General features: G+C 38.6%; 1 protein-coding gene across 4 annotated transcripts in view; it reads right to left on the bottom strand.

Moving 5' to 3' along the window:
- Positions 1-4,878: 4,878 nt before the first annotated feature.
- The window catches only part of TOX (thymocyte selection associated high mobility group box), a 218,789-nt gene continuing 201,725 nt past the window's right edge, over positions 4,879-21,942 (bottom strand). For all 4 annotated transcript variants that reach the window (XM_002198353.7, XM_072924674.1, XM_072924672.1 and 1 more), the window contains 3 exons: positions 17,991-18,377; positions 9,047-9,198; positions 4,879-7,149 (listed from right to left, as the gene is read on the bottom strand). In XM_002198353.7, the coding sequence (XP_002198389.1) occupies positions 7,113-7,149; positions 9,047-9,198; positions 17,991-18,377 (576 nt within the window). In that variant the 3' untranslated portion in view covers positions 4,879-7,112. The remainder of the gene's footprint in view (positions 7,150-9,046; positions 9,199-17,990; positions 18,378-21,942) is intronic.

Below are 21,942 nucleotides of genomic sequence, written 5' to 3' on the forward strand. Positions count from 1 at the left end.
CCTGACCACCATGGTGGCCTCCTCTGGATTACTCCAGAATATCAATGTTTTCCTTGCACTGGGATCACTTCTGGAAAGGTTCCCATGTCATGTTCCTTAGTTTGAAGGTGACAACAGCGCGAGAAGATAGGATAGCCTATTTATGACTTTTTTTTCACATTATTTTCAAAAAATTCTCCCTTGAGAGATACTCAGCCTTGAAAATTTATCAGCCATGTATTGCAGAGGCACAGTCTTCCTGCCAGGAGCTCACACTGTGGCTGCTTCCAGCCTGCTGGCAGAAGGCAGCTTCTGCTGTGGATGCAGATGCAGGACGATCCCATTCAGCTGTCATGGCTCTCTCCTGGTGAGTCTAATCAGTTTTCGTGGTGGCAGATATATGTTTGTGTACGGTGCTCTGCCAGGTCTGATGTAGAAAGGTAAGTAAAAATCTTCATTGACTTCTAGGCAGAAATTCTGAAAAAAAAAAAAAAGACAGAGAAATAAATCAGTTTGAGGGATATGAATGATATAGTCAAAATTCCAGTCTCATGAGCTTTGCTATTTTAATCAAAGATTCCAGGAACCTAGAACCAGAGATTACTCAGATATCTCGCTCTTTTTATTTTGCTTTTAAAAAACTAATCTAGAGGAGTTAAGTTTGAAAATAGCGCTCAGCTGTCCACATATGACTTAAAAGTAGAAAACTGCTGAAGACAAATAAAACCTGGCATCTTTCTCCTATTTATTATTTGTAAAATCTCACTTAAGTTAAAGCTGCCCCCATGGATCTGAGCACCACTTCACAGATTTCGAACTTTAGTAATGACTAAAGCAGAAGACTGTTTTTCAAAACTCTCAGATCTCAGCTACCTTTCCTCTAAATTACTCCGTGTCCTTGGGCACATCACTTACTTCCTTTCATTTTCATTTTTTTTAACAAAACCATGTAGCACATGCTTGTATGCCAGAGGAGAGGAGAGGCTCTGCTCATTATTTTGAACTCTGAGCAAAACATGAAGGCTTCCTCTGCTAATTAGGTATCAGCCTTATTTATTCAAGTGGTGACATGTTTTTGAATGAACTTTGGATCTTCATGTTGCTATCTAAGCAGTGCTACATCGACAGCAGAAAAAATATTTCCTGCATCTTCAGTTTTTAACAATATGACTTTACTGATGGCACAAACATGGATCCAGCTGTTTCACTGAAGAAAGCTGGAATGATGAAAGCAGTCTGCAGGTTTTGTGTTTGCAGAGGGTCTATGCTGCCATAGGTATTGTACTAGCACCCTGTGTGCCCTCACCCCCAGTCCATATTGAAAAAGGTTTTGGACTTTTTTTACTTTTCACTGAAACTTGGCACTATGGGAGCACCAAGGTCAGCATATATGCTGTGCATAAAGCTGGGAAATTTTTGACTCTGGGTAACAAAGTATAAGAAACTTTTTTTTTTTTTTTTTTTTAGGTATTGGAGCTGGGCAGATTGTAAGGCAGAGCTTCCTAGAAAGCGGTTTAGAGCAGCATCTGAAATGTGTGATTCTTGGAGACTTCAGAGACTTCTGCACTACAAAATGTATGCCCAGCCTTCCTGCATGGAAGATCACCTACCTGTATGATTTTGCTAAAGAACACAGTTTATAAAGATAACAGAGGCATCCATCCTTGATGTAATTTAATACTCTTTTTCCCCAGGCAGTTGCGTATACACCTTGCTGTTTGGTAAATGCAAAGTTAAAAGGAAAAGTATTTTGGTTTGAGTTTGAATTAAACATCCAGCCTCTGGACATGGCTCTGAGTTCTCTGGTTCTGCCTGCTGTGTGTGCCCAGTGTCTGCTGTCCACATCCTCACTGCTCAGCTGGCCGGCAGTCTGGAAAATGCTGATGTTCCAAGGGTTACTGGATTACAATTGTTCTCTGCAAACAAAATTCACATCTGTTCTGACAACTTATTTCAGCCTGATGCAACTTGAAAAGGTCGAGATTAATCCCAGAAAATCAGACTTCTATTTGAAAGGCCAAATCAACTTTAATTGTAACACATGGCTATTTGTATTGGCATTTAGCTGTAGCCGTTTATCCTTCTTTCCACTGGTATTATTTGTTTCTGAGCTTGCTACTAAAGCCTACAATGCCAGCTGAAACGTTTTAAGTAATGTAACAAAAATAACAGCTGACATCTTTCCTTTTACAGGTTTCCACTGACCCAGGGTATTTTGTGTGCATGGCTTTTATGACTTTTATCAACAGTCTGGGTAAAAAAGTCATAGAAGAAAATGTTGGTTCATTTTATAAAGATTAATGGTGGCTACTATACCCTCCTATCCTGTTGGCTTTATCTCTCAGAGCCCGAGCGGATGAACCACATGCTCTGGAGTTCTGCGTCCTACCCAATTTGGATCCCAGGCGTTAAGGGGTTTAAAGCCCCTTCGCCTAACACCAGTTGCAAGCTGTGCTTTTCCTTGTCGGTGAGGTGAGTAAGAGCAGCAGCCCTCCCTAGGCATGGTGTAACACCTCACTAACTACCCTGCTTCTCCTGGCAGCTGCTATCAGCTCCGCCCTTCAGCCATCAACTGATAGCTGAGCTCTCAGATCCCCTGAAAAGTGACAGGATGAAAGAGACTGATTTGGCAATACTTTGCTCTTGCTATTTGGCCTGGAGAAAGATACTCTAAGTGGTAAGATTGTTTAGCAACAGCTGGCAAGCACCCGGGTGTGAGCCTGATTTTCAGACATGACAAGCACTTATAGGAATGTTGCCAGATACAGCTGTTTAAAAGCCTTAATAAACAGCAAGTCAATACTAATCTTTGCCAAATTAATCTTTTTCTTGACAGCCCATCAGAGCAATTATACTCAGACTCGTTGTAAACACACAATTGTCAGAGGGTAAGGATCTTCTCTGCAGTATACTGTGAATTTTTACACACAGATTGTTTTCCAAATAGGTACGCTTCCTTTTCTTTTCCTCTTCCTCTCTCTTTTTTTCCCTTTTTTCCTCCTCTCTCGTTTTATTTTCAGGCCGATTATATGATTGCCAGCTTGGTATTAGCCTGAACAAAATTTCTTTGTAAAGTGTCTGTCACAGCAAGTCCTTAATAGAATGTGAAATGATGACAGTCACAGGATCCATGCAGATGCACATTTGCTAGTGGGTTTCTCTAATTAGGCAGTAACTGTGACAGACTCTGAAATGTTACAAGTCATTGTTCTCACTTGTCCTCTTGTTGGTGAAGTAAGAGCTACATTTCAGATGTGATTTAATGTGCTGCTGGGTAATAATAAAATACATGGGTTTGCAAAGGAAAGCAAATGGTGTCTGTGAGACCTGACACAAACCACCTCGTGTTCTCCAAGGTCCTCAGCACCTCCTGCAGCACTGCCAGCACACTGCTATACCCACAAAATAATATTTTATTTCAATGCAAAAGGGCTTGAAAACAACAGAAAAAATAATTAACAGGGTAATGGCAGTTTATCTGTCTGCCTGCCTATCTATCTAATCTTTTTGACTATATCTATACCTCTGTCTGTAACTATATCTGCCTCTATACTTACCTATCAATGGGAGTCCAGAGGAGTAACTCCTGTATGAGCTATATAACATCTCTTTAGCTACTTCTCACAGTATGTGCAAAATACAGATTTTTACCTACTCCATTTCCCCAGAGCACAGAAAGATATCTCTGTGGATCTGCCATGTTTACAGGATTGGGGAGGAAGGCAAACACAAACTTGAAGATGGTAGTTCAGGGTGGGATGATGCCTCAAAAGGCTAAAGAAGGTGGTAAGAGTGTGTTTTACCTTCCAGTAATGAGCTCTTTTTCTTTTTTTTGTTGGGTTTCCTGTTTACAGAGGAGCCTCACAGGGAATATTTGGCAGACGCCACTGGAATCAGGAGCTGGTATTCGGTGAGAGAGAGAGAAGTGGGCATGAATACATTACATTTCCCTGTGAATGGCTGGGGCCCTCTATGAATATATTACTTACTTACTGCCTGTGGATGAGTGTGAGGGGAAAATCCTATGGCAGACCCATTTGAATTAGAATTTGGCTTCTTTGGTCAGAGGCAGCAGCTGGATGAGATTTCTGCTTGGAACACATGTGAGTCTGGGGATAGAGAGACCAGGATATCTCCTGTCACCATAACAGGGCACACTGAGAGCGGCAGTAAAATCAAAGAGCTTTTCCTTTTTAAAACCCCTGCTTACCTTGTGCAAGCAGATGGATTTACAATGTGCAGAGTGTATATGTTGCCAACTTTGCATTCTGTCCACCATGTTTTAAAAATAATTTAAAAGTGTACTATTTTCAATGAATGGCAGACAATTTCCTTTGGTTTCTATCACTCTGACAGATGTTTTTATTGTATTTTTTTTTTTTGCTGTTTCTGTGTTGCTTCCATGTGCAGGTTGTTTAGTTCCTGTGTGCTTTGTCATTATCGTGGTTAGGCCAGATGGTGACTTAAAACTAGAGACTGGCTGTCTGTGTTACTGTGGTGCCTAAGGCACAGTGCTGCAGTGAAGGATGGGGCACATCTTCCCTTCAGTTCCAGTGGAGTTTCACCTGCTTACAGAAGGATCCCAACCATTGATTGGCAATTTATATCTGTCAATACACAGCTGAAAACAAACAGCAGACTGCCCACAGCCGGCAACCATTTATTTTTCTCAAGTCAGACATGAAGAATTTACATCTATGGATTGAAGTTGGATCTTTCTTTTGGGAAAAAATGGTTTCATTTCACCCATGGCCAAAAACTGCTGTTCTTCCAGCACAGTTGTCTCATATGGGCAGAGACTGGACACAGAACCACACTCAGAGCACTGGATGGGTGAAGTGCTGGACAGCAAACACACCACAGGTTCCCATGCTGACAGAAACACCAACTAGCCAGAGGTTCATACAGAATAAGTATTTTATTCATGATGTATTTTTTTATTTACATTAAAGTTTTCTTGTATTTTGAACTCTGCTTGGATACCGAAATTAACAACTTTGTGTGACTGTGCACCTGCTCTAAAAGAAATGAAGATAACACAGTTCTTTTCCATAAAAGAAAAAAGAAAACTGCCTGTCAAAATCAAAGTTGATTTTTCTCATTCCTAGCAATTATCTTTTCTCTTTAGAATTAATATGAGTGGAAAATGTAGTTTACTGTAATATAATAAATAGAAGACATTGGGTAATTAGTAGTGCTGGTATATTTCTAAAGTACTAAACAGACAAACAATAAACTGTGAATTTAATCACAAGTTCTCATACAGTTTCAAGACAGGAAAATTAGAGCTCTCAACTACAGTTATTTGAGTAATCACCTCTGATCTGCATTATTTATTAGTTATTACATGCCAAGTGATTACGATTGTACATTGCCTGAAATCATTCAGAAGCAAGCACGCCTTTGTTTCTGTTTTGTTTTATAAAGAAAAACCAATGGCATTGCCAAATGTGTATTCTATCCAAATTGCTTCTTTTATTTCACACAGAAAATACAAATCAGTGGTAGTATCCATAAATGGGACAGGCATCTGGGGCAAAATAATCCAGAAATATATTTTCAGAGCTATCCCTGATCCCAAACATTGACAAAATACCTTATTTTGGATATTTTTATCCCTTTCCCTGTGGCTATTGAACTTACCTTTCATTTTAGGGTTTATTTCTGATATACTCCCTAAAATTCTGTAGGACTTTTGCATATATAATAAAATGGTTGAAGCATATTTGGTAATTTTTTTTTTTTTTGGTAATATGTTTATTCCACTTGACAAATTAACAAAACATGATGAAGTTTCAAGAAGCAGTGTTATGCAGTTTTATTCAGTTAGTTTTGTTGGTTCAAGTCTTAGTTTTGGGCAACTTCCTGCTACAATGCTTTAAAAAGGGAGTACTTAAAATACCTTTTTTATTTTCCGTAACAACCAAAGAAATAGAGAAATAGTTCTTGGTTACCTTCATTTTCTGCCATTAAAGCAGGTTTGTTGTTATATTTGTCACTGTAAAAACTAAATAAAGTATTCACATCATCAGTTGTGAACAATTTGTGCCAGCAAAAGTTAAAGCGTCAAAGAAACCTCTTTAAAATGCTAACAAATTTACTTACAAACACCTATATTTATTATTTCATAAATAGGCGCAACAGGTTCCATAAAAAAGATTAAATACAGACACAGTATGAAGAAACAATAATACATAGCCATATGTAGAGGTTATAATTTAGCTGTCTCCAATCTGTTTCTGCATCTAATAAAATATCAGGTAAGCATTTGGCAGTTTTATACATAAAAGGACTTAAATGACGTTTACTAACCAGTACACATAAAGTGATTTTCTTTAAAAAAAAAGCATTTTTTAGGCAGTACAAAATAAATGTGTTTGCTCTTTATCAACATTAGTTTTTTCTAAGTTTTTTGTATTTATTTCATGAGACAAAGCCAATATTTTTAATTAATATAATTTGGGACTACTTTACTTTTTTTCTCCAAATACTTTGAAAATATAGACTATCAGTCAGTTGTTTAAAAATGAAGTAAAAATATGAATGTTTGCCAATTTTACCCTTATTGTGAAATCAATAAACTGGAATGAGCCAGTTTCAATTACAATTAGCTACAAAAACATTCACATTTTATACTCTAGGAGAGTGTAACATAGATGCTATTTACAAACTTGCTATGACTGCTACATCAAGCCATTTAAAAAGTCTTTAGTAGTTTCATATAAACACCCATTATGAAAAACCAATGGAAAATCCAGGACTTTTATCCGAGACATCTACAGTTGCTAAGGCAGTTACTATCGCAGCACTTCACAGCAAAAACCAACATAAAATCTGAATGGTCCAAGTTTCCTTCAGGGAAGAAGAAAAGCAATGTCCGTTATAGGATCTCAGGGAAGGGGTGGAAAGGAGAAAGAAAGAAAGAGAAAAAATGGGGAAAAAAACAAAGAAAAGAAAGAAGCAAGACTATTTTTTTCCAGAGTGGGTGACCCACAAGCTCAAATAGTCCTAAGTGCTTAGCAACTTGTATTTTCTAATAAAATGCAGAACTGCCCTGACTGCATAATGCAATCCATGATGAAAAGACTTCCCTGCATTCCTCAGTGAAAGGAAAGGAGAGGTGTTTCAGATTTTCAGGTAAGGTAGAGTGCTTTGTCCCTCTGCATGCCCCTGTTCAAAGAGAAAAATAACAAATGTGACTTTTTTTTTAATATTTGAAAAATTTTTAGTTCTATTCTTCAAGAAAAAAAAAAAAAAGATCAACCCCACAACCCCACCGTATGTCATTAATTCCAAGCATATCACTGAAGTACAGCTGCATTGCCATGGTAATCATAAGAAAAAGTCAAAGTGACTTATAGCAACCTGGAGACCACATCTGTCTTGAAAACTGCACAGGACTGGGACATGGGTTTGAGCACTGGTTTGGGGTAACCTGCAGTAGTGGGTTGGTAGCACTGACTATCAAAAACTGCTTGGAGCTCCGGATTTAGCACAGGCCTTGGAATGATGCTCCATAAGTGCCCTGTAAGAAGCAGCCACTTTCCTTAGAGGCAGGAGAGCTTCATTGCATGAACATGGGTGTCAGCCACTTACTGAGCCTCTGGCATATTTGATTTACTAGGACAGATATAGCCAAACCATGTTGGATTGGCAGGTTCAGGTAAGCACTGCAAGGGGACAGGAGAAGCTTAGCAAAGGTCGTTTAAGGTCATGCATATGGATTTCCAAATACTTTGAAAATATAGCCCAGTCTACACAGAGTGGGCTATCTACAGGCATATCTGCCCAGAGAAAAATGCTGGGCATGGAATGCTATACCCACTGCACATCTGGGGAGCACATCTGGGAACAATGGACACTGCTTTGTTCCAGAAGAGACCAGGAATCAAATCCACAGGTGGCTGTGGCTCGTTTGACAGAGGACAGTCTATTCAGAATTCAGTGTAAGTGGTTGTAAAAGTCTGTGGGCTGCATAGATTTCAACAAGGGCCTGTAGCACATGTCAAAGCACGGTGGTAGAGTACAGAAGTGAAACTGTTCTGCTGAAAAGAGGGCAAGTCATGGGGCAACAGGGACAGGGTATGGGAAAGAGTGATGCTGCTGTTCAGGCTAGTTAAAATCTGCCTTGGTGTCAGCAGGGTGTAGCAAAGGAGTTATTCTGAACTAGTAGCCAGAAAAAGGATTTTTATTCAGTTCTAGTTTGAGTTCCAGAAACACTTTAAAACAATAAGGCAAGTGAAATTCTAGGTTTAAGTAAATGTAATGGATGAATCTGGTCTTTAGTTCTGCTTTCTGTTCATTTGTCTGGGCTAGATTTGGCACTTTGGGAGCAACCAAACGCTTTTATCTGCCATTGCCTTGGGGATTCAGACTAAGTCAAGGGGAGGTCAGGCTGGTGGGCGTATTCACAGGGCATAATATCTATAATATAAAACTGAAATAATACCTTCTGTTCAGTCTTAACTGTTTCCAGGCAGTTCCTGGCACAGTAACATGGCTCCACAAAAACCATGCTGCCAGAAGTTGAAGGTTCGAAGGGGTTACTAACCTTATATTGAGGACACAGGGCTCCTACAGGTATGGAGTTTTGTTTCTGATTACAATCATTTGGTCCTCATGCCATTATCTTCCATGTATCTTGTATCCTGTGTGTCAGCCCTGCTTCTCACTGATGTGGTTTTTTATGACCCAAACTAGTTATTTTCAAGACCCAGACTAGAAAATAGTTAATGTCATTTGCCTCTCATCGAGACATAGTGATCTTAAAATTTCTTTCTTAATCCTTCTCCCTAAGATTTCAGTTCTGATCTTCTGTGGAATGCAAGTTCTCTAAGACCTATAAAATGTATGTGCTGTGATAAGGTGACAACAATGTCTAATAAATCTATGCATTGAACAATTATTCTCCCACAACAGACTAACTGCTGAATAAGTACAGGGCCATCACAGATACACTTCATAAACACTGTAAGGAAATGGGCAACAATGCTGTTCCCAAATTCTCTATCATATACTTGTGTCATGAATGTTCCTCAACACAAGGTGGCATTCACTGGCTGCTTACCCATTACTGCAGTAGTCATTATTCCAGTCCACAGTCTGTGCTGGAGGATTTCTGCACCCTGAACGAACGTACTCCATTGCTTGGGTAACAACTTGTGCAGCTGTTGATGTTGGATTGATGATATTTTGATAATCAGGCTGAAGAGTAAATCCCTAGAGGAGAAAAAAAGAGCATTACAAAGTATGGAAAAAGAGTAACAGGTTGGATGCATTAAGAAAAGTAAAAATGCAGACTGTACTGTGCAATGCTAGAGAATACTTCTTTTCCAGGTGTGATTTTGATTATAAAACCTAAAATAGGCAAAAATGTTTAGGTGCTTTCTAAGTTTTAAAATCTTTCTTCGGTTTGAGAAATGAAACACTTCCAAAGTGTTGTTCACTGTTACACAGTTACAGGATGGAACTAAAGGAGACAGAGCAGAAACAATTCAAAACCAAGAGAACAACTCAATCAGCACTGGGACAAAAAGGTCTGTTTGTTCCTTAGAGCTTCCATTTAGATTAAACGTAAGCATACACACTAGTCACTAATTCCCAGAATATGCAACAGAATCTTTTTGAAGGATGTAGGCAGCAGGTGGCTGACTGTTTTATTAGACTACACCTATTCACGTATTGTTCTCAAAACCCTTTTTCTTCATTCAGTCACAAAGGGACCATCTGCTGCTTCTTTTATTTGCACTTCTCTCTCAACTAAACGGAAATTCAACCAAAGCTTTTTAACAGTTGTTGGACTAATGTAGTGAAAGTAGCACAGAATAACTTGCTTTTGAAACCAAGGAGGTGAGAAAAAAAAGTGGAAGTTACAAAGAGACATCTAACCTGCTCCCTGAATTTTCTATCATATGAAAAGCCATAATAATTTTTAGCTCTTTTGATATATTCTGATGTTTAAATATTGTGCTTCAAACCCAGGAGAACAATTGAAATTTCAAGGCTAGTGTATCTGGTTCACCCTGTATGTCGTGTTCCTGTAAAGTAGGAAGAGCTATCTATACTGAGTAAAATCGTGGGAACGTTGCATGAAAGCAATCGATGTCTACTGAAAAAAATCCAGACCAAACTCCTTCCTGGGCCAAGGGCATACAATTCCCGCTGAAGTTATCTGGATGAATAGCTACTAAATCAGAAATGGATGCCTAGTTCGGAAACCCACTCCTTCCAGCCAAAGACGATATACAGAAAAATAGAAGTAACTCTCATATTATTTTGTTAATTCAGTGTTAGTGCATTGTGTATGATTGCTTTTCTTATGCAGCCTTCATTAGGACAGGAATTTTGTGGACAGATTTTTTTTCTGCGGGTTTAAGAAGGCAGCCATGGTACCTTTTGTCAAGATAAATGAATATTTTCAGCTTTCACTTGTCCCCCTTCATCCACAGAAATTACCTTTATTCAAATGGAATGTCACTTCCTTCTTCTCATCTCTCTTCCTTGGAGTTCCCTGAGGTCCTGCAGGTGTTTTGCCCCACCTCTCATGTGCACTGCCACCTCAATCCACTCACCCTGATCACAGGTTTTAATCTAGGCCATAAATGACTGCAACTTTATTTCTTAATCTTTTCCATATGGAGAATACCCTGAGTAACACTTCAGTGCCTTAAATACTCTTGGAAACCTCACTTTATACCTGTTGACTCCAAGAAACGGACTATTAGTAGTGAGCAAGTTCACAGCTGAATTCTGCAACTTGTTGCCACGTTATTTATATACTGCCCCGATAAAGAGATTAAATAAAGCTTTCCCATGGTTGGTTTTACACCCATGGGGATAGTAACCCCCATGCTCTGTACACTGCCTTTTCACCAGACTCTAAACCTGTTCAGCAAGCTGCAGAGACAACCCCCATACCTGCAACAGATCCAAAGGAAATAGTAACTAAGCAGATTTCCCAATGACTTTAATTGGAGTTTTGCATAATTAAAAGGCAGAAAATTTGGGTTTGTATACCATTGACATCATTTTTATACAAAACATCAACCATAAGGCCTTTTTAATTTAGCTGTAAGAGGAAACCAACCATGGAAACAGATCCCACCTCCAGGCACTCAGATTTAAGTTTGGTAGCAAATCCCCTGATCTATCATATATAAAAGGAAAACACTATATAGGGACAGTAGCCAGTAGCAAAGCATGCAAGTGAGCAGGTACAGAGACTCAAGTACTTGTAAAGTCATAGAACAGTTTGGGTTGGAATGCACCTTAAAGAGCATCTGGTGGGCAGGGACACCTTTCACTAAACCAGTTGCTCATATCTCCATCCAACCTGGCTTTGAACACTTCCAGGGAGAGGGAGCATCCACAAACTCTCTGGACAACACTCATGCAGCAAGGAGACAGTTCCTCCAAATCCAAGGAAGGTGGCTTAGGTGTCAGAGAACAGTCCTGGGTTTTAACTCAGGAACTAGGTGAGGATGCATTCTCATATTTTTTCAGGTTTTCTGTGTGACCACAGCCAAATTGGCTTGGCTCTCTTCCAACAAAACATGTGTGCACGTGTGCTTGGACTGAATTGGTGCGTCTCATGTTAAGGTTGGGGTTGCAGAGCCAAATTTAATTTTCCTACCTGCAAAATAATGCTTTCATATTGTAGCTGACAAGTCTATTTAGTTTACGGCTGCCTGGGACTGGGGTCTGTTTCTTAGGGCACACTCAGGTGATAAATGCTAACATGGTCCAGGGGCATCTGAGCCAGGCTCCAGTCCCAGGAGGGTCTCAGTGGTCCCTCTGGGGGGTTGAGGGCTACAAGAATACCTTCACTGTGGGTGATGGAAAGAGCGCTTGTTAAAGCCAAGTCATTCAAGCAACCTCAACTCAGTATGAAGGACTGATAAAGTATGGTATTGTTTAAGATACAAACAAAAATTCCTTCAGCTTTTTCATCAACAGAAAAAGCTCTGAAAATAAAGATCTGTACAACAGAGGGAAACAGCCTTGTACAAGGCTTGTGGTAAATATTTGGGTATTATTTATGTAAGCCCTTAACAAACAATGATGAAATAAAAAGTGCTCAGAAAAATGAGTGCTTCGAGGTCTAATTAAACAATGCTGAATGTTTTTGCATTGTAATGCTCAAGAGAAAATCACCAACTGTTTTGCAACATGCCTAGAATTTTAAATTTAATTTTCTTGTCCCAGATTGAAATAAAAATAGGGAACTTGATAAAGATTAATTTGATGTCAGGAGGGACATTTGCTCTTTAATTAGATTTCTGTAGCCCTAGCATTTTCGTTGTGCCACTGTAGCAAGTCCTAAAAAGCCTGCAGCAGAACTAAAGAGTGATCCTCATCTCCACACTTTACTAGGAACTAATTTCATTTCCTGCCTGTCTGGAGAGGTATTTTCAACAGGCATCAATGTTTTTGTCTTCACAACTGATTTATTCATCAATCTCAATGTGATATTTTAAACCTTTAAATTACATCCAAATCCTAAAGCATCTGTTTATTACACAAGGAAATTGAAAATCTGTCTGTGTGATATCATACAAAGATTTTTCCTTAAGGTTATAAAGGAAGCCGACAGATATTAATGATTTTTTTTTTTTCTCTTGACCTCATTCGAAGACAAAGCTTAACAAAAAAGAAGAAGAAATCTGGACAAATGCAGCAGGTTCCTGAGTTTGCTGTATATAAAATATATACCAGAAAAAATGAGGTTATTATTTTTGGCAGGCTATACAATCATCTTGCTGTATACATTTATTTTCTAAAAGTAGAATTTTTTTTTATCTTTAGGTAGAATTTTTAGGTAGAATTTTTTCTACCTAAAAGTAGACTGAAATGAGTTATTATTAAAAATTGACATACATTAATCTTCTGGCGCTTCATTATGCATAGGTACTTGCAGCCATGGCTACTAGACATGAAGAATCTAGTTTTGCTTCCTCTACCTGTGAACTGAAATGACAGAGTTGGACATGGGACTCACCATCCCATGCAATGCGTGGGGGAAGGATTTTGAGCAGGGAAGGGGATGCTTCCAGTTGGGCTGCTTGAAAGGGCTCCTTAACAAGATCTGGGTGTATTAAGGAGGGAGTGAATTCTCAGTCTCATCACTCTTCACACCAAAGAGCACAGTGAACAGGCTGGATAGAGATGTATGCTCAGAAAGAGGCACAAATGTCTGTGTGAGTAGAGAAAGGAAAGAATGACTTTGCAAGTGAAAACAGGCTGCAGCTTCAGTTGCTGTTCCAGCCTGAAATTTGGAGAAATTGTGCTGATTTGAATGACAAGGGTTAATAATCAGATCATCTAAGGCTAACTGAGTAAAAATTAAACATCATGTCAAACCTAAGAAACAGACTGGAGAGAAACAACTCTGTATCAGTCAAAAAATTATACAGTGATAAGCTGCTCATATGAGCATTTAATGACAGAAAAATCACTCTACTGTGAGTCTACCTATGTGTCAAAGGAGGATAAAATAAAAACTTAGATTTTGACTTTGGAAAGGAAAACTTTAATACAGTTCCTGTTAAATGATATTTAATAAAAATATAATGAATTTAAGAATTACAAGTTAAAGAAAATAAAAATCAGGATTTAATTTTAATTTAAGTATGAGAATAGAACTGTTTGGGTTTTTTTAATAGTTTAATTGATTATCACTGTAAACAAGTACCCCAGAGATCTACAGTAGTGACCCTTTTAAAATGTATTCATTAATTGTTGGAACAGAAGAGGAAAATGACAAAATAATTTACTTCCAAGAAGTTACAATTTAGATAATTCAGAGAAAATTGTATAAAAGAAATTAAAAATTAATTACTAATGCTAGGCATATGACCAAAATGCTAATACCAAAAATTTTTCATTGCATTTCAGAACACTTTGGATGCATTGCATCAGCTGCATACTCCACAGAATTAATTGATTTTTAAAAAAAAAGAAATTGTGCAGTCACTGAGGACTTTTGGCTACCTACACTTCTAATTTTTTTGATGTTCTGTAGTTTTTGTGGATTCCCAAAGGAGACTGCCCTTCTCCAGCTGGCAGTCACTCTTGATTTGGCAGCTGCACACGTGCAGGCAAGGAGTGCTGGATATGGAGAAGGACATGTTGTTCCCCATAGAGCTGATGAAGATCAGCTCATTGTCCTGGAAGCAGTGGGAACAGAACTCTCTCCCCAGGTCAGCACTTCTTATCAGTCCCTCCTCAAAGTTTGCATAGAGGAGTTTCTGAATTTCACATGCAATGTTTCTTGGAGAACTGTTTCTGCCTGCCAGGACTGAAATCTGGATCTCTTTGTGGTTTTTCTTGGAATTGGCAGTTCTTCAGACATTCTACAAGATGGTCTGTGATATAAAGTTTTTCCTGGAGAAAATGACTGACCAAAGAGTCACAGAGCCAGAGTTGAAGTGGAGAATATGTTGAGAGCAGGGATTCACAGAGCCTGCTACTGTTGAGTGTCACACTAGTGAGCCATGAACTATTTCAAAGAGGGATGTTTGGGGGAAAAAAAAAAAAGAAAAAAAAGAAAAAAAAAGGAAAAAAAAAAAGAGAACTCACAATTGATGATTTCTACTTCTAACATGCCTCCAGCACAGTCTGCAATGAAGGTACCCAGCCAGGTGAGCCAACACCTGCAGTAGAAAACTGCTCTGCTGGGAAGCTGTTGGCAGTCTTACTCTTCTCTTGCCTATTAAGCTCCATGCTGCAGTGTGGCATGTCGAAATTTGCCTCTTTTTTTTTTCTTATAGTGTATTAGTCTATTTAGAATGACTAGTGCTGAGGCTTCCAAAGAGGAAAATGACTCCTGTTGCAAGCCACTCCCTAGGGAGTGGTATGTTAGCTAGCTTCTGTTCTTGCTGCCTTCATGGAGTCTTTGGAAAGGTTTATGGTGGCCATAACTAAGCATGGAGGAAATAAAACAACTTGATGGAAGAGGAAGTGAAAAAGTTGGTTTAAAAGCAGCTATTGCTCTGCTTTCTCAGAATTCATATTCTTCCATTCTTCTAGGCTTTTTATTCAGGAGAGTGCTCTACACAGTGCTGTTTGGGACTGAACATCACATCCAGACCTCCCCTTCCCTCCTCAGCACAGGCCAGACAGACAGTGTCGTGCCTCCTCTTTCTCCTTCCTGCTGTTGATTCTGAGCTGCTGGGAGAGCTCCATTTTTTTCCCACTACATCTTTTCCTCTTTAACAAGCTCTGTGATCAAACAATAGAGTGTTTGCTCTATTTCAGCCAGAAGGGAGAGCAGAGTCCTCTGACAACTGAGTCAGAAAGGCCCTTACTTTTAGGTTGTAGTCTCTTGACTTTTTGCAATTTGCCTCCTGGTGACCAACCAGTCTTCTATGTTCTAACACAGTATGAAATCCTGGTGTTTTATTTTCTATCATTTCTTGACTAAAAAGGGTCATACCTAGGAAACTGAGCAGGATACCACTGTTCTGTTCTGTCATGGCAAATCATGGTATTGTTAGTACACCTCTAACCCTATAATGTAATTTACATTTTGCTATATTTAAATTCAATTCACAAACTCTATAAGCTGTTGTATGTTAAAAAAAACCCAAACAAATATTCCAAAGTGAAATGATACAGATTTTTCAGAGCTCAAAAGCTGCATGACTGTAAAACAAAAGCAGGAGTGCAAGAAATATAAATTGGCTTGTAGATATTACACAGTAATTAAAGAGACATGTAGGTGAAGCTTGGCAGTGAAGCATTTCAGCAAGCACCTTGAGTGAAACAAATATCTCACCACAGTATCTTCATTAAAAGCACCAGCATTTCTGACTAAGGAATATGAGAAAGCATTTGACCTAAAATGTTGTGAGTTTAACAGGAACAGAGAGGTACAGCATTTTTACATAACTATAATTGTCCTTAGTTAAAAAAAGACTCATCATGATAAAGATCTGACTTCTAGAGATCTGTTTTCTACAACCAAGTGTCCTGTATTTTTTCTTAAGCTAGAAACAAGTAATCTGTGTGCCATATACATCACAGATGACTGAAAGTAGTTTCAAATCATGGATGCACATGCCTTATGCTTCAAGCTTGCAACTTGGCAAAATAAAACATTAGCAGATTCATACTACATTACCTTTTCTTTGGCAGAGAGTTTAGAGTAATGCCTAAATGTTCATTCATACAAAAATGATGGTTTATGTATAAACATGTAAGTATCTAATATCTGCATTACATCTTTTGCTAGCCCCAACTCTACTATTAATTCACTAAATACAGACAGATTTTCAAACCTATTCAGTAAATTATGCCTAACAATTCTGAAAAAGACATAAGGAGTTCTGCATTGGACAACTAAAATACAAGTGACACTGAAGCTGGCAAACAATCTGAACTTGGAAGACCAAATCACTGTGCAATAAAAACTCGTAGAAATGCAGCTATAGGATCTCAACAGGTGGCCGTCACAGCTGTAATTTCTCATGTTTGATAAATGAACCAGAGCATTGCTTTGTGTCTCACTGCTCTGAGCCTTCAGGTTCAGGATTCTAAGCCCAGGATTCCTCTGGGCTTAGGCTCTCCAAACTAAGATTCTCTCTTCCTGGCTCACTTGCCTAGGACTTCCTCTAGCTAATTCCAGCTGCCCAGGCCTGGGGTCAGCTCCTGAGTTTTTCTGAGACTTGAGCATGGCTCTCCTGGAACACTCACATTAACTGCAAGAAAACTTCCTTGAATACATGACTCCACATATGTGTGGTCATAAGTGTGTTGAGTCTGTTTTCTCTGACAGGGAAAAACTGACTGAACTAGGAAGAAGTTGAGAACAGTTTACAAGTTTTCCTTCTTGATTACTCCAAATTACTCCTGAGACTAAGATCAAAGTCTCTGAATAAATCCAAATCATCCTGAGCATATCTTTATTTATCTCCTGAACAACTAAGTTTATCAGTCCAAATTGCTTTCAACTTTTGGGGTTTTTTCTGCTTTAGAAAATTTTTTCCCCTGTTAAATTTTTCTCCCAGCAAGAAGCTATGGTTTGTGTTCAAGTATTCCCAGCTTTAAAGACCAGCCTTGAGATGAAATGTTTCTGGCATGGAAAGCAAATGCCAATGCCTTGTTAGCAAAAGTAAATTTTTAGAGAAATATAAAACATGGAGCAAGTTTATGACTATGTATTATCAGCCAGTACCACCAAGTTTTGTGTATACAAATTTTGTAGATTCTTGCAATTTCATTCAAAAAATTTTCATTTTAATGCCACTTTGCAAAGCAAGATATTATTCTTGATAGCCAGATCTCATACAATACGAAAGAAAATTTTCTCTCATGCAATCAACAGTTTATCTGCTCTCTTTATATTCATTCCTCTGTAAGCCTGGAAGGCACAATACCATGGATTGTCTGCATTAACTCAGAACTTGTAGGAAATATTTCGAGAATCAACTATCTAAAACATTCAGAGTAGGTAAAAAAAACAAACAAAAACCCACATATTGGAATGATGGACACAGCCCATTTATTTCCAGTAAAAAGGAGGTATATCTATTTAGCAAAATGAAGTTATGAATGTGGAGTAATCTAACACACTCATGTTCACTTAATCTAGCATGTTCAGTGCAACCTGGGTTGCTTTATGTTTCTCCTCTGATAGTTCCACATCACAGTCAGCACAAGGATAAGTGCATAAGCTACAATCATATTTTTTCTAGACATGCCTGCCTTTTGTTTGTGAAGTGTGGCTTCTGAAAGCTTTGCATTTCACTATTTCAGGGTAGTCACAGATTTGTAGCGGATCTGTGGACAGTGATGGACATTTTCGCTAGCACAAACACTTCTACTGCAGTTTTCCATCATCTAGTTCATTTGTTCTTGCCCTTGAAAGAATAAGCCTATACTACCATGGTTTTGGAACCTGCGAAATTAAAGATAATCTAAATCTCACTATGACAACTTCTGGATGACTCCCCTCCCCACGCCCTCCCCAAAACTATAATAATTTCCCAGAGAACTGAAAAGCTCCAACTTACTTGCTGCATTGTAGGCGAGTGTAAAGCAGACTGGACCTGCATTGGTAGCTGGTTTCCAATGGACTGCTGCATTGGGATCGGCTGGTGCTGCTGGATGTTGAGATGCTGGTGCAGAGGAGGACTAATCTGAAGCGGTGGAGGAGGGGACACAGCCATGTTTGCTATGGAAACAGTCACTGGCATTTGGTTGTTGGGCTTGGGCGCTATGTTCCTGGGGATATTGGCATGCATGGCAGTGATGTGAGGATTCATTCCTGGTTGTTGGTGGTAATGGGAACTGAGGTACAGTGCAGAGTGAGCCTGGGCAGGCCCGTGAAACACTGACTGCTTTGAATTCATCATCTGAGGTTGTGGGGAGGCTTTGACATCAACAGGTTCGCTGTAACTCTGTTGGGGAAAAGAAATACCAGAAAATATTTAGAAGCTACCAAATATGGCTGTTCTACCCCCTGAAGTCTGTTTAAGAGACACACTGTAGGCCAACATTTATCCATTTCCTTGAAATGGAGTTTGGTTATTACTCTAAAAAAAAAATTAATCCCTTTCACCTTACACTTTTGCCTTCAACATTGTAAAAAAATAGTAAATTAGGTCCTTCATTTCCTGGTCTAGCCTGGCATTTTCTTTCTCCAAACTTGGAACTGCCATCACTGATCTAATAACTTACACAACGAAGGCAACGAAGCCTGACACATGTTTTCACATAAGCAGCTGCTATTATTGTCCTCAGATTTCATGGCCTAGTTGAAAAGAAAACTAGGAGTTTTGCTGTAACTGTGGGTTACAGCAAAACTCTGTAGTGAGTTTTGACATGTCTTATTTTCCCATCTGCAAAGCATGGATAAGATTTTCAATGTCCTTTTACCACATACATTGGTATTGCTCATAGTTATTTATCAGTTAGTTAACGTGGTGAAGAGGCTAAACCCCATCCTCAGCTGTTCTGCTGCATGAAACAAATACACTAACTGCTGTGACAATGCCTTTATTTTGATATATTTTGTGTTGGAATGCTATCCATGCCATCAAACATATTACATAGGCCATGCATTAAGACAAATAGGAATACTCTGAATAACTTCTCTTTTAGCAAAACAAGCTTTATTAATCCAACTCATAAGGCTCTGAAAATTCTGTTTAAAACCTATAGCTATATAAATGTTAGCCTGCACCCGATATAGGGAAGTTATCTTTAGTCTAAAGCTAGAATACAACATAGAATATGAGAAACTGAAGTTTTCAGGAATATTATGGTCTGGCCAGATCTCCTAAAGTTACTACTAATAAAATTTCTCCATTAATGAATATGAATTTTAATAATACATTTGCTCTAATATTTATAATTTGCTACATTTGGTTAAACTCAATTTGCTCAATAGTTTTCATACCTTTATTTTCTTAGGTATCTGGAGTGCTAACTGTGTGCTCAAATAAATGATGAAAAAAAATTAAGAATTAACTCACATCTGCTTATAGATGGGAATTATAATATGAAGTTAAGACATACTGGGATTAATAGTCAGTGAAAGGTGAAACATGCTGGAAAAAAAATGGCAGAAATGTCCCTCTGGAGAAAGTCACTTTGTCAAAACAAGGCAGAAAGATGAATACACGCCCTTATTCTGTGATCTCTGTGTCATGTTTGCTCAGTTTACAAGTCAGAGTAAGTTTCATGCTACTCTCAGCACTCCAGGGTCAGTGAAGTCTATTTGTATTCCTTCTGAAGGATGCACCATCACCAACAATCTGTTGACACGAGCGTTACTGAAATTGCTTCATTATATGCGATGATGAGGATGAGAATGATAACTTCCTTTTCCCTATGTGTAACTGCAGTTCCATTAGCAAAAAACCCCTTGTTTTCTCCAGTAAATGAAGGAAAATTAAATGAATATGAAAAAATTAATGCAAATCTCTGTCTCTGTGGATCTGCCTAGCTCTGCTTGGATGAGGGTGTACACATGTGCAATATATATTATGTTCACATTTGCAGGATTCAGATGCAGACATAAAAGCCAGAAAGTAGCTGAAAAATCTGTCATTATTTGGATATTATTTTTTAAACACTGAATTAATGTTTATGAAAACACAGGAAGAATTTCCTCCCCCTCTTCCCAGTTGTATTTCTAGAACACTCCTGAGTGTAAAAGCAATGACTGGCAGGTTTGCTGAAATTTCAGCAATTCAGAAGGTTTGTTAATTAGCAGCATGGTCAGGAGACTCCTCTTGGGTGTCCCACGCTTATTACACATTACAGGAGGTGCAGACTGTGTTGTTTCTTAAGAGACTTGGAAGTTTTATTGAGAGCATAGTCCCCTCATGGAAACAGCTTGTCTTTCCATGATGTAGCTGGCAGGCTCTCTGTGGTCCAAGAAGGGATAATTGCTCCTGAAGTGTGTAAGGGCAGATTGGCTAAACTAATCCTCCTGGTGAGGTGAGTGCTGCAAAAAGCCTTTGCTGACATACTGATATACACTTCTATTTCATTTGTAACTACAAAGACGATGCCATACACCCCTTTAACAAAGATACAGGGAACCAATCTAATTACTGGACAATTCTGAATTCACACATAAGTCGTGGATGCATGGTCCACACTGATAAAATTTCAGACATATAGATAGTATAATTTGATACTTTAAATGCTGAATTATGTTAAGAGGAATTGCAGAGTCTGTGATCAGAGATGAATGTAACAGTTATTACACCTCTGAGAAGAGCTCTGCAAAGTGATCAAAAGGGACAGTTTCAGTTGTCCTAAGCTATGAATCAGCTTTCCGTGTTTCACCACCTCTTGATCCAGTAAAAAGCACAAAACTTCAGTTTAAGACCAAGTATTTTGCTGCAACTTAGGATCCTGTAAGTCATATGTGATGTGAAACCAAATTGTCCAAAATCAGTGTAAAACACACCAATATTATCAGTTACTGAATCTTGATAAATGAACCCATTAAATGCCATTCTCCAGCACACTGCACTTTCAGCATTTTTCCTGCAGCTGGGTCAGAAACACAGATTTTATAAGTATTGCTGGAGTTAACAAAATAGGTGATGTCAAGTATTTCAGCTTTGTGATGTCACTTTGATGTGAAATAAAACAAGAAGCATGTATGACACACAGGTCACACTATGATTTTGGGCCCGATTGCTGCTTTCAGAGACTAGAATGAGCATTGCACTGGTCCAGTGCAGCATCAGACAGTCTTAGACAAGGACTTTTATTATGGGTAAAAATTGGAATTAAGAAAGAATGGATTTGACTGTCCAACAAGGGCTTCAAATGCACAGTTACATTCCCTACTTTGCAGGTTGGATTTAAGCCAATTTTCTCTTGACTTATCCAAGGAGAAGAGCACACAAATAATTTAAAAAGCTCTCCCAGACCAACAGAGACAATTTATATCAGCAATATATATTGTGATACAGAATGAATTTCTAGGATTCAGATATATGCAGTGGAGACCAAAATTACAAATCCATACACACAGGCCACCAAACACCAGGGCCTAATGAATTCCTAAATGCTGAAAAGTCTTCTACTAGACATGTAGTGAGAACATCTTCCATCACAACTAGCTGGGGAATGGTGGTGTACACATACCACTAGAGGGTGACAGAATATTACATTTAGTTAATGGCAGGTGGTGGTATTTTACACATACATTAGTGAACATACACTAGGGTGACAAATTAGTTTTTCATAACAATCCTTTATGCTCTTTGAGTGGCTTGTACTTGTTCTGGAGAACAAGTTCAAGCCTTACTGCAAATCTTAACATTCTTCATAGTCTAGGAGAATGATTGGAGCTGTGTCTCCTTCTAACATCATCACCTAATACTCTTGTCTAAATTAAATAAAAAACCCAAAAAGTCAGAAGGTGAAGACGAGGTAGGTAGGCCAAGACAATGGAATGGTACAGAGAAAGTGTTGCCCCTAAGGCACAACACAAAT

Source organism: Taeniopygia guttata, chromosome 2 (assembly GCF_048771995.1).
Source record: "Taeniopygia guttata chromosome 2, bTaeGut7.mat, whole genome shotgun sequence".
NCBI lineage: Eukaryota > Metazoa > Chordata > Aves > Passeriformes > Estrildidae > Taeniopygia > Taeniopygia guttata.